Raw genomic sequence first — 12,644 nt, forward strand, 5'->3', positions numbered from 1 at the left:
GGAATTCAATCTCTATCATTCATTGGTGCACAAAGCTACCCATAAAAATAAAAATAAAAAATTTATGGGAATTCAATCTCAATTGAGTTCCTAGTAAATTTTTTCTAAAGCGCCAAAAAAAGAATGATGAATAAAATAATGGAGAAAAATGTTTAGTGGAGAGAAGGGTGCTAATGGGTTCCAAGCACGACGCTGCTAGTTTTTTTATTTTTATTTTTATTTTTAATAAGGGAAAACCAGGGATCAAGCGATGGTGGCTATGGCGTGGGATTGGAGACAAGCGCCTTTGTTTGCTCTTTCTCATTGTGCCATGTGATTACATAAACGCCACCAAACCTCCCAAAAAAAAAAACACACACACACACACACACACAAAAAAAACTATTAGACAATGATTGCTTTGTAAATAATTAAATCAAAATTTCCACTAACCAAAACTGTCTTAAATTTCAAAAATGATCCTTTTGGGAAAGAAAAGAAACTGCAAAAACTCTTAATTAAGAATTAAAGGTTCTACAACCCAACATTTGGCCCACATTAAAAGCATGGAATGGGGTCTTTCTGCTCACACGAATTGCTTTGAGCCCAAGAAAAGCAATGATCAAAACTCTATGAGAATTGTGTGGAGAGTTAAATAGGTATAGTTAGGACGCATCATTGGTTCAATAATAAGAAGGGTTAAAGCTCGGCCTGGCTTCTACCTAAACTAATTTTTCTTAATCACTTCACAAAACCCAGGTATTTGGAGCATTTTGGTGGGCACTCTGTTATAGTCCAAGACCTTTCTCTAATCATTTGTTTAGAGAAAAACCGGTTTCTTTCAACATCAGGAGACACCCATTTGAAATATCCTAACTGGTGTGTATAAATATTTACTTCCACACAGACAGAACCCACTTCTTAATACTCTCAAGAGCCCACCTCATAATTAGCCCATTTCAGCATTTTCACAACACATTCTGTGTTGATCAGAGAGAAACCCACCATTCAATTCATTGAGTCCATCTCATTAATCCCACATTATTATCCCATTTTGCAGTTTGGGAAAAACCCATTAAGATTTCAATCCATGTGCTCAATTCTGAGCGGAACTCCTTGTTAACAGGAGGACCCAAATCAACCCATTCAGCAACTCATTTAGCAGATTAGATAATGCAAATCAATAGTTGGATTAGAGTGAAGGCGCCTGACTCGCTGAGATAACCTACATCAATAAATGCTTGTGTGTGTTGATTTCCCGGCATCACGTTACCCAGGTAAGAATCCACATCAGGAACCCAATTTGTGTGTTGATTTCTCAGCATTTAGCGAAAGAGGCCAGATAAGTGAAACCCATTTCTCTAATTCCATCTGCAAGCAGCAGCTCGAGAGAGATTCATTAAGCAGGGAAACCCAGTTCTCTAATTCCATCTGCAGCAGCTCGAGGGAGGCAGGGCATATATATAGAGAGAGAAAGAGAACGAGTAAGCAAGACCATGTACTGCTACTGCACCCCCCCCCCCCCCCCCCCCCCCACACACACACACATTTTCATATAGTTCCCTTTTAACATAATGGGACAAGGCCTTTTGTCTGCACACATTTTCGTATAGCTCCCTTTTAATACAATGGGATGGGGCGATTTGTCTGCACTTTCTCCATTGTTATTGTCTCAAGGGGGAGTGAAAAAGGACACTGCCCCCCAAATTTACACTGTTGGGTATTCACAAGAAGGCAAACTGAATTTGAGATCCTCTTGAGAGGGGGAAAAGGACCACAAGGGGCCCTAGCTGCAGGAAGGCAAAGAAAACGAGAGCGATAGAAGCAGCAGTAGAGGAGGTGATAGCAGAAGGAAAGGCAGTAACTAGCAGAAGATGGAGAAGCAGTAATAGAAGGAGGAGCAGGGGCCGTGACAACAACAACAAGAAGGGCAGTTGGAGGATGGGCAATCATTGGGCAGCGGGGCGAGGGCGCATGGTTTTGCTGATCTCCGAAGACCGGGACCTTGCGCAGGTTGTGCTTAGCCCTCGCTTCTCAGCTTCTTCTGCTGGCATGAAAAGCCCCATGAGTCGCCGCTCCTCTTTCTCCAAGCACAACAATGCCAATGCCCTCCTCGACATAGAACATCTCCTCCACTCAGACATCCTTGACCCATCAGATGTATCTCCCTCTGCAAACAATAACAGCAACATTAACACCAAGGGCAGACCATCTGCATCTGCGGAGCCCCAAGACCATAACACCCAGAACCCTAGTCCCCATTACCTTAATTACCACCCACACCCACACCCCCTCCCTCATCCCAGAAACCCTAATCACCACAACGCTCATCTTCATAATCCGAATCACCACAACTCTCATCCCCATACCCCTAATCACCATCATAAGCCTAAGCCTAACCCTGGCCCTGCCCTCTTGGGTGATTGCCTCCCCCACAAAGCTGCCCGATCCTGCATTGGATTCGCCTCCAGAAGATGCTGGAGACAGTGGGCCATCCTCCTGTGCTCCTTCCTCATGCTCACCTTGCTTCTCGGAAAGATTGTCTCCATATCTTGGCTGGGCCTGGAGCCCAAACAATCATCTGTCATCAAGGTGTGTTTTTTGCTGCTTGATTCTGGTTCAATTTTCCCAAACCTGCACTGATTACTACTAAGAAGGGTAATGTATGATGGAGAATCTCCCCAACTAGCATTGTCTTTGAACATGATTTTCAGCCCTAGCATTCCATAGAAATAACCCTCATTGTAAGCTCTTATCCAGATGTTCTAATCAGTCTCATGTGAAGCACTCTAACCAACCCATCCAGATGGGTCATTCCATTGAATAGTCCTGGTGGTAAACTGCTTGAGCATCACGTTGAACTTGTGAAAGATCTTGTGATACGAGTAAATGCGACAGCTTGGGAATCGCATTGATGCTGAAGGGTTCCGTACACATGCAATTTCAAAATGGATATTAGAATGTGGTATGCTTGTTTTGCACATTAGCAATGGTTGTAACAGCTGTAAACTTCTTGTTATGCCACATAGAACCATGTTTGCCCCATATAATTGTTTTTGCAGTGTGCTGACTCAAGAAATATATTGAACACCCCTTTGTTTTTTGCAATATCCTAGCAAAACTGACCTCAAGAAATGTTATTTGTTATGTTTGTGTCGATGTGCCCAGGAGGTACTTACGTAGCCCCTGCCATGTTATGTTTCATATGAATCTAATGTGTTTCCAACTTTGCATGTATCGAAACACCCTTGACCTATGCTCGCTATGAGTTTAACATATGCAGAGGCACACCATTGATCCATTTGCTATGAGTTTGTGTTTATGAGCACTTCATAGGCAAAAGCTTGATGAGTATCCACTCCATTGACCTATGCTCTATGAGTGTCTGCAGACACTCCATCGACCTTTGCTCTCAAGTTTGTGTGTATGGACACTCCATGACTGTTGGTCTTCATGTGTGTATTTTAAGACACTCCATTGACCAGTCCTCCATGCCTACATCTAGCTTTCTTGTTCTGTGCTAACAATTGACATTAAATATCATGCTTTTGTTACCTAACATCGTTTTATATATGCATGGGGCACTAAGGTCTTGTAATGTTGTGCAGGTCCTTCTGAGAGAGGCATTCATAAAAAGTATCAGCCATTCTGGAGTAAATTATCTTTTGACAGAAGATGATGCTTATGACAAACCATCTTCTTCGTCCGGTGCATTGCAGGTATTTGGATTGCCTGATACTGGTGCACTTTCCAGGGTTTGGCTGCAAATCGGGTCATGGTTTGCAGCATTTTTCTTCCTGTCATGGAGAATTGCTTGCTTATGTATGCTTTCTTGCACCTTGAATAATGCTCCTTGTGTCTGGAATTTCTTTCTAGGCTCTGACATTAAGTGATGAGCTCTGGTCGAAACAAGACAGTGCGTACCATGAGCAGTGCATAGAACCTCTGAAAAATCACAAGTGTAAGCGGGTCTTGCTCTCAAGCTATATATTTGGCATTGCATTTGGATTTGCAGTGTTCTCATTTTTTGACTTGTTGCAGTGCCAGGGGAGGGAACAAATGGCTATATTCTGGTAAATGCAAATGGGGGGTTGAACCAAATGCGCACAGGAGTAAGTATTAGCACTAAGTTTTGGCTGCAGTCACTATGCAGTTTAGATCCCCTCACCAACATTTTCTCAACTTTTCTATGTGGGCAGATCTGTGACATGGTTGCCGTGGCAAGAATTATGAATGCCACCCTTGTGATACCCTTCCTGGATCATACATCTTTCTGGGCTGATTCAAGGTTGGCATGTGATAATGCAGCAGATTTTTAGGAGGCTCGATGAGGGCTTTGCCTCGTATCTTACAATTATCTCTATTCTGTTATTGCAGTGAGTTCAAAGACATCTTTGATGTGCAGCACTTCATTTTCTCTTTGAGAGATCATGTGCGTGTGGCCAAGTCCTTGCCTTCCTCATTGAAGAACATTGAACCCTTCAAGAAGGCACCTATCTCATGGTCTCAGGTACACAGGCAGCAAGAGGAGTAATGGGATTGAGTGACACTGTGTGATACTCCTTCAGTTTATGATATTTGTGCTTACCACCCTTGACATGCTTGCACTGCTGCCTCTTCTCAGGCTGCCTACTATAAGGAAGAGGTGCTTCCACTGCTCAAACATCATAAGGTCCTGTATTTTACACATGCAGACTCCCGGCTAGCCAACAATGACTTGCCTAATTCAATTCAGCGTCTTCGCTGTTGGGTGAATTATCGGGCATTGAGGTTTGCTCAACCCATTCAGCAGCTTGGAGAAGTCCTTGTGAGAAGGATTGGTAGCAACAGTCCCTACATTGCTCTTCATCTGCGGTATTACTGTCTTCTGTTTTACACTTGTGTTCAGAGCTGAAATTGAAGCTTATTCCTTATGGATGTAACTTTCAATCCCTGCTCTCATGCTTGTTTGCCACTGTTTTTGATAGATTTGAGAAAGACATGCTTGCATTCACGGGTTGCACTCATGGCCTCCTGGCGGAGGAAGCCACGGAGCTGCGTGACATGCGTTATCAAGTACAACATTGGAAGGAGAAGGAGATTGATGGTGAGGATAAGCGACTCCTGGGAGGCTGCCCCTTGACTCCCCATGAGACTGGCCTGTTATTGAAGGCCTTGGGCTACCCATCATCTACCAAGATTTATATAGTAGCTGGTAGCCTCTTTGGGAATGGTAGCATGCTCTCCTTAAAAAAACATTTTCCCAACGTGTACTCACACTCAACTTTGGCATCTGAGGAAGAGCTTATCCCTTTGAAAGGATATCAGAATAGGCTAGCTGGCCTCGACTACATTCTTGCGGTGGAAAGCGATGTGTTTGTGTACACTTATGATGGGAATATGGCAAAGGCTGTGCAAGGTCACCGGTATTTTGAAGGCTACCGTAGAACAATCAGCCCTGATAGGTAAGAGTTTTATCTAGTCTTCTTTTTCTCCTAGCTTTGGGACTGTTTTCTGGTGTTGGTGTGGATGTGACTGCATGAATGTGTGTGTGTGTGAGAGAGAGAGAGAAAGAAAGAAAGAAAGAAAGATATATTAACGTCTCCTAAAGGCCGAAATGGCCCATGAGACCAAAACAAGGTACAACTGATGATGATGATGTCTCATCATAACAAATCTGAAAGAAAGAATGAAAATAGTAACATCCTAAGAGAGCTAAGAGCTGAAAGCTGAACTGCTGAATCGTCGTGGTAAACTCCTCCGGTGGCGGGCAATGATGGCTCGAATCTGCCGATGGTGAGGGAGTCGTGGACGCGATCCTCGTGGTCGTGGGCGTCTCGCTTTACAAATGGAAATGGCTCTGTCCGGGGTGACTCCTTTGGAGAGTGGTCTGCCAGGTAGGCCTGTAGATGGAGGAGTAGAGGCTGGTGGGGTTACAGTGGTGGCTCTGAAAAAATCTATGAGGGCTCTCTGTCTAGGCGGCTCTAGTCCCACTGCCCTCCTCCTGTCCCTCAATAGGCTCTCTCTGTGGCGTCTAAGCTCAAGTATGAAGAGCCCTAAGCACCCTTGGTCCTCAAAGTCCATGATCCGACGCAAAGGTCCAAAGCCTTCACGGAACAGGCAGTGGTACCTCCCTGGGATCTCATAGTAGACAGTACAACGACATATAGTGTTCCTCTGACTCCACCTCCTGATGGCAAAGCTGGCATATGCGGTCCTCTAGTGATATATCCTCATATCGACCTGTCTCTATCCTCAGCCGGTGTGAAGAGGTGCAAATCTATCCAATAGCACTCCGAATACCATGTGAGAGGTGTGTGTCCATGTAAGCATGGCGTATAATAAACCCATCCGAAGAGAGGTGTAGAAAATGACTATGGTAGTGTGCCATTTTCGTGCCCAGCGGCTGCGGGGGCCTGACCCATGTCCTCTCTGTATCTAGTCTCACAATGTACATCGTGATCACCCGATTCAGCTCTGAACGGCTGAGATCTAAGAACGAGCAGTCCAGGCTGTAAGCAAAAGGCGGGAGTGCATCAATACTCATGCCATGCAAGGCCAGCCATGTGCGCATCTGGGCATACCAACACTGGGTGTCTCCCTCAACCGCAAGCTGTTTGAAGGAAGTGAGTTCTAGGTGAAGGTATTTCTGCTGAGGGAGCTCCCATATTCTATGGAGAAAAGTAACTGCATGGAACAAAGCCTCGGTAACCACTTAAGCAGCCCCCATCTCTGCCCTGATGATCTCATGTGGTACAGATGACTTGCTCCGAATCATGCGTGCAATCATCATCACTAATGGCCTCTCCATATGCTGCCATCCATCATAATAGTCTCTTTCTTGTCCGTCTTGTCCTGCCAATGGAGAGAGAGAGAGGGGAGTACTCAGATTCTTTTGCCTTTTCCACACAGTCAAGCACTGCCTCTAGAAAAATGCTTCATGACAAGCGGTGCCTTAGATGGATGAATAAGGTGTGGGGAGCATCCGAGCATTCCATCTTCCAAACCATGGTTTGTTATCCATCACGCACACACCTCGAGTTTAAAAGCTTGTTCATATGTGCTCTCTGACCTTGGAGCTGCAGGAATAGTACCACTTGTGACTCATTACCTAGGCCCCAGGATTAGTATTACTTGTGCACTTATGCTTGGAATAACACTGTGCACTTGTGCCTAGAATAACAGAGACTCCGGGAACAGTGCCACTTGAGCCTAGTGTCAACACATAAGACTCCAATAATAGTATCACTTGTGTCTAGTGCCAAAACAAATCCAAACTCTACCACTTGTACACCAAGTTGGCGCACTGGCCAAAAACACCTTGGGGGAGAGTTTCAAATCCTCAGTCATACCATAACTTGAAATTAGTGCTCTATAGATATATCCAAGTGCTCTATAGATATATCCAAATAACCCATGAACATGGTTCATATTGCAGATAATGAATATAATATCGCTTCCATAAGATAGTTCAACACATCCCATCCATCCAACGAAGCCATAATAACCAAGCTTTTAAATCATTAATGCTTTCCTAAAACACACTCAAGTAAACATACCACTTTCCCCTTGCAAAGCTACATGATGGCGAGTCTTGAAAACTCTTAAAAGAAACAAAACAACAAATTCAACATCCTTGAAAAACTCAAAATATACTTAGCCTTTATGTTGGTCGGCGGAGTCGAATTGCCCTGTCAAAGCCAAATATTTTGAGATTCAAAAGCTGGATTCTCCCATGGTTGGGTCCTTTCTCACGAACAAACAAACCATATGTTTCTCAAATATTTGTCGAAGCCAAATATTTGAGATTCAAAATCTGGATTTCCCCCATGGTTTGGTCCTTTCTCATACGAGCAAACAAACCATATGTTTCCCGAACCACATTTGTCCATAAATTCACAAGCAATTTAATTGTGAGAAAAGTTTTCCCCAAATCTTCCGTCAAAATCTCCCAAAATCCGGTAGATGCGTGGCTAGTGGACTGGTAGGCCTTTGGCTTAACCACACCAATAGCCTTGTGAATTTCCCAATCAAGACCATTTTCCTTAGTTTAAAGGAAACACAACTATTAATGCAATTAAATACTTAAATTAAAGGCACTTAAATTATCTAATTAAAGCACAGGCAAATCTTAAGAAACTTGATACCACAATGGGACAAGAATGGGCATCCCGCCCTTGGAATTTGTGTCATATTACCAAGGTGAATTTATTATGTTACAAGCTTTGGAAGCCTCTTTTGTTCCAAACATGGGATAGGCCAGATTTTCAGTATAAATGTCAATTGTCTCAAAAGATACCCAAATATCCAAATATCATAGGCGTCTTGCAATCCCTTGAGATTCCATGAAACATGGAAAGCTTGTCTTCAATCTCCAAATCTGTCACGAGATTTTGTTGAGGTTCGGCCGGTGGCCAAGATATAGGCAGCCAGAATGATATCCAAGACTCTACGGAACCAAGGTTCAGCTGAAGCCTGGTACACATGGTACAATAGGTGTGTAGGGCAACATGTATGTCATGTGCAAGACATGTGCAGGGCTGATTCCTGAAGGGGCAACAGATAAAGAACATGAATAGAACCAGATCAGGAGCTTGTGCTGCTTGTATGGGTAGGGAAAACCTTGTGGAGCGAACTAGGGGCTGTCGGCCAGTGCATGAAGTGGATCCATCTTCTGTCAGCTGCAGCATTGTGGATATTTATTTGTCCAGGACCTGGCCGACAGCAAGTCGCCCAGTCCATAGGTGCTTTCCAAGGCCTATATAAGGCATCATTGCTCATTGTTGTGACTCATTCAGTCCAGCCAGGACTGGGTCTTAGATTAGCAATAGACTAGGTGTTTTACCACCTTTTGGCAGCCATGGGCTAGCCAAGATGTACCTTTTTGTGCTATAGAATATACTGAATACTCAGCTATCTCTCTCTCTCTCTCTCTCTTCTCTTATCTTCTGCTTGCGTTTTGCATCAGCATGTTCCAAGATGGTGTTTAGGGCTGAAAGAAGACTCCCAGAGCTTCTGCATGTGACATTCGTATCAGAGCATCAGTACAAGGAGGGGAAGTTTCAAGAGGAGCGCGGGTGTGTGTGTGTGTGTGTGTGTGTTGTAGCACATTAAAACCATCTTCAATGGAGCATCCTAGAAAATGAGACAAGGAAATTTTATGCAACCCACTGGGTCCTTTTGCAAGATGTCCCTGAGGTGGGCTTTTTTCTGTCTGTTGGGAGTCTGAAAGAATTTGGCTGCTGTAATCGATGCATGAGATGGCTCTGAAAATAGGCAAATCTGAGAAAGCAGCTTTGTCAAGCTTTGCTTCTAGTCTCTGCAAGACATGATAGTGCGCACTGGTGATGCAGATCCTTTAGCCTGGCATGCCTGTGAACTGCTTACTTATGCCCTTCAGCTATTCTAGCTTATGCCCTTCTGGTGCTGACCTCACCATGTAAAATTGAGTATATTGTGCACCATCTCTCTGAACTTATCCCCAGGTGTGAGGTGAGGTATGGATCTTGGAGGACATCATGCAAGTTGCCTCTTTGGGAGCAGATTACACAGATTTCAGTGAGAAATACCATGTTTCTGAAAGAGAATCTAGTTGTATCTCAAGAATAGGCAGTGTGAATCATAGGATGCATAGGTTGATCCCTGTACTTGATGACTTATAGCATTCATCATTTGCTATGCCTAAGCCGTAGCTATGTTTCAAACTGCTGGAACGTAAGTCATCCTATGTTGCAGCGTTTTCGAAAGCTTTGAGGGTTGATGTTCTCATTCAGCTGCGACGTTTTGATGACTATGGTTCAAGCTTTGAGAGAAGAAACAGGTTGTGCACCATCAGTGTCTCCTTGCATCTTCTTCTTTTTTTCTAGTATACACCTTTCATGGATGTATGCCTGCTCCAAGTCTGTGCACATAATTTTGTGTGGCTGCATGGTAGCCATTTGTCAAGTTTGTATACCTAAGAGATAGAGCTTTAGTCTCTGTCTTGTTGGGACTTATCCTTTGTCTTCGATATGTCTCTCGTATACTTATACCTAAGAGATGGAGCTTTAGTCTCTTGCTTGTTGGGACTCATCCTTTGTCTTCGATATGTTTCAAACTTTCTCCTCTGTGCGCATCTTCTCCTCTATGTGTGTGTGCATGTGCATGCAGGCGTACATGCATGCGTGTATATGTGAGAGATGTGATGATTCATTTATTGTTTATAGCCAAGGCACTCTGTATGTGCGTGCAGGTGTACATGCATGTGTGTATGTGAGAGAGATGTGATGATTCTTTTATTGTTATAGCCAAGCCAGAGGATCATTTATACGATGCATATCACAGAGGACCATATATGATGGATATCACAGCACTGAACTGCAGGGAAAGGGACTGAACCTATATATGGTCCATATGAAAGCATTGAAGTAGAGGGAATGGGACTGAACCTGGGATCTCTCGTTTTAGATGAGCCTGATGCAAATAAACCACTTCCCTGACTGAGAGAGAAGAAGAAGAAGAAGAAGAAGAAGCCCTTTTTAACGTTGTAGGAGACCAAATATGATCTATCCGACGGGAGTGAGATTCGAACACAAGACGTGTTGAATAACAACTCCATGAGCTAACCAATCTACCACACTTGGGTGATAGAAAGGTTAGCCCATTTTGTTTATTTACCCACACACCCAATGAAGAAGCCCTTTTTAACGTCGTAGGAACAATCCCAAGGGACCAAATATGATCTATCCGACCGGAGTGAGATTCGAACACAAGACGTGTTGAATAACAACTCCATAAGTTAACCACTCTACCACACTTGGATGAGAGAGAGAGAGAGAGAGAGAGAGCAAGCACTCATGTTTACACTGCCTTTTGATCACCGTTTACAGGCAAAATTTGGTTCGAATTGTGGATGAGTTTGAGTCTGGAAACATAAGTTGGACGGACTTCCAGCGTGAGGTGAAGAGTCTACATGCAAACAGGACAGGTGCTCCGCATTTGCGAGAACGGGGAGAGTTTGCAAAGCTCGAGGAGAGCTTCTATGCCAACCCTTACCCTGGTTGTATCTGTGAGAAAAAGTAAACCAATCAAAGGCTCTTAAAGGGACAGGTCTGAGGACCTTTGTCTTGATAGCTTACTGCATTAAGATGATAGTCAATTATTGCAGGAACTCTCAGCTAGATTCTGCATTAGCTTTGCAGTTTGTAGAGCTGAGTTCCTCGAGGGATTTTTTTAAAGATCATTCTTTATTACTCAAAAAGTAAATAAAGCACTAAAAAGGGTGCTATCTGTACAGGCCAATGTTATTAATGATAACATCTACATACCTGACAGATAGGAAGCTCTCAATCGGTTGCTGAAAAAAGTTGCACTAAATGCCTGCATGCGGTGCCACTTTTTGTAAAGCAAAATGTAATGGGCATTTGTCATTTCTTTTCTGTGCAACACTGATTTGTGCTCCTCGCCTCTTTGTAAAAAGCTTCAATGTACAATACATATTAATTATTTGCATGCACTTGTGAAGAGCTTAAATGTACAAGCACACACCTGTGATGCCATGCTAAGGTCTGAAGCTTGATGATAGCCATTTATTGCAGGAATTCTCAGAAAAATCCTGCATAAGTTTTGCAGTTTGTAGTGCTGAGTTCCTCTAGGTATTTTCGTGAAAACTTTTGGGCACTTTTCATCTATTTTGTCCTGCCCATGTCTCAAAACACACACACACACACACACCCTCTTTCCAGATGCAAGAGTGTAGTGTAATATAAAACCCCATGCTTCGGTCAGGTCTCACACACACACACACACACACCTTCCCCCCTCCTCTTTCCAGATGCAAGAGTGTAGTGTAATATAAACCCGAGCCCCTCCCTCTGTCCAAATGCTAGAAAAAAATACATGCGTAGCTTACATGAACGCGCCTTGATGTAGTTGGCCTCCGTATGCAAATTGTGTAGCCTGTTGAGATCGACCCTGTCATACCTATCTATGGGCTTGACGTGCATCAGCATAGACATGGCCCTGCTGTCCTTCTGGTCTGCTACTCCCTTGACAATCTTGTACTCAATGCAATTATTGTTGAAATCCTCTGTGTGCATCATGTCAAGTAGCAGCAGCTCCTCTTTTTTGCCACCCTCTTCTTGTGCTCTTGGGTTTCTACTGTAAGAAGGCATCCACTGTGATCATGACATCCATGTTGTTAGGTCTCTTTACCTTGTGTTTGTTTTGGTTCCCATGTCATACGTAGTGATGAACTCTACACATAGCTTTGAATTGATGAGGCATTACACAACTTTGAATTGATGAGGCATGGCATTGCATTAGCTAATCCTTGCATGCCCCAGGATCAACCTTGCATAACTTTGCGTCCATTGGCCATGTCATTCCATTAGCAAATCCTTGCATGCCCTCTCTTCCAACTCGCTATGCACATCAAGATCAACCTCATACATCTATGAGAATGATATTGGAAACTTGTGGATCCTTGGTTGGTCTTCACCTCCTTGTGGATGATGCGTCCACCCACTTGGTCTATGTACTATCCCAAGTGGTTACTCTTATGTTCTTTGCATTGGCTTAGTTGGGGTAGATCCTTGTCTGCATCAAACTCCATGTGCTCTAAAATAGAAGGAATCTTCTTCTTCTTCTGGAGGTGCCACACGTGTTGTACAAATAGATCAACAAGTTAGCCTCATCTTTGGTCATCA

The 12,644-nt window shown here is 43.6% G+C and overlaps 1 protein-coding gene and 1 long non-coding RNA gene across 2 annotated transcripts; one reads left to right on the forward strand and one right to left on the reverse strand.

Moving 5' to 3' along the window:
• Nucleotides 1-1,519: 1,519 nt before the first annotated feature.
• LOC147631893 (O-fucosyltransferase 35-like) lies at nt 1,520-11,019 on the forward strand. Its single transcript, XM_086808455.1, has 9 exons — nt 1,520-2,571; nt 3,588-3,698; nt 3,856-3,940; nt 4,021-4,091; nt 4,179-4,267; nt 4,357-4,489; nt 4,604-4,833; nt 4,947-5,423; nt 10,827-11,019. Exons 1-9 carry the CDS (start codon nt 1,921-1,923, stop codon nt 11,017-11,019), a joined length of 2,040 nt encoding a protein of 679 aa, XP_086664581.1. The 5' UTR covers nt 1,520-1,920.
• A 261-nt stretch (nt 11,020-11,280) lies between these two features.
• On the reverse strand, nt 11,281-12,340 carry LOC147631894 (uncharacterized). Its single transcript, XR_015267367.1, has 3 exons — nt 11,849-12,340; nt 11,485-11,551; nt 11,281-11,416 (listed from the first exon to the last, which is right to left on the reverse strand). It is a non-coding gene; the product is annotated as an uncharacterized LOC147631894 (long non-coding RNA).
• Between the last annotated feature and the right edge of the window lie 304 nt (nt 12,341-12,644).

The sequence above is a fragment of the Cibotium barometz genome, chromosome 14, assembly GCF_041138505.1.
Source record: "Cibotium barometz isolate CiBa-2024 chromosome 14, ASM4113850v1, whole genome shotgun sequence".
Taxonomy (NCBI): Eukaryota; Viridiplantae; Streptophyta; class Polypodiopsida; order Cyatheales; family Cibotiaceae; genus Cibotium; species Cibotium barometz.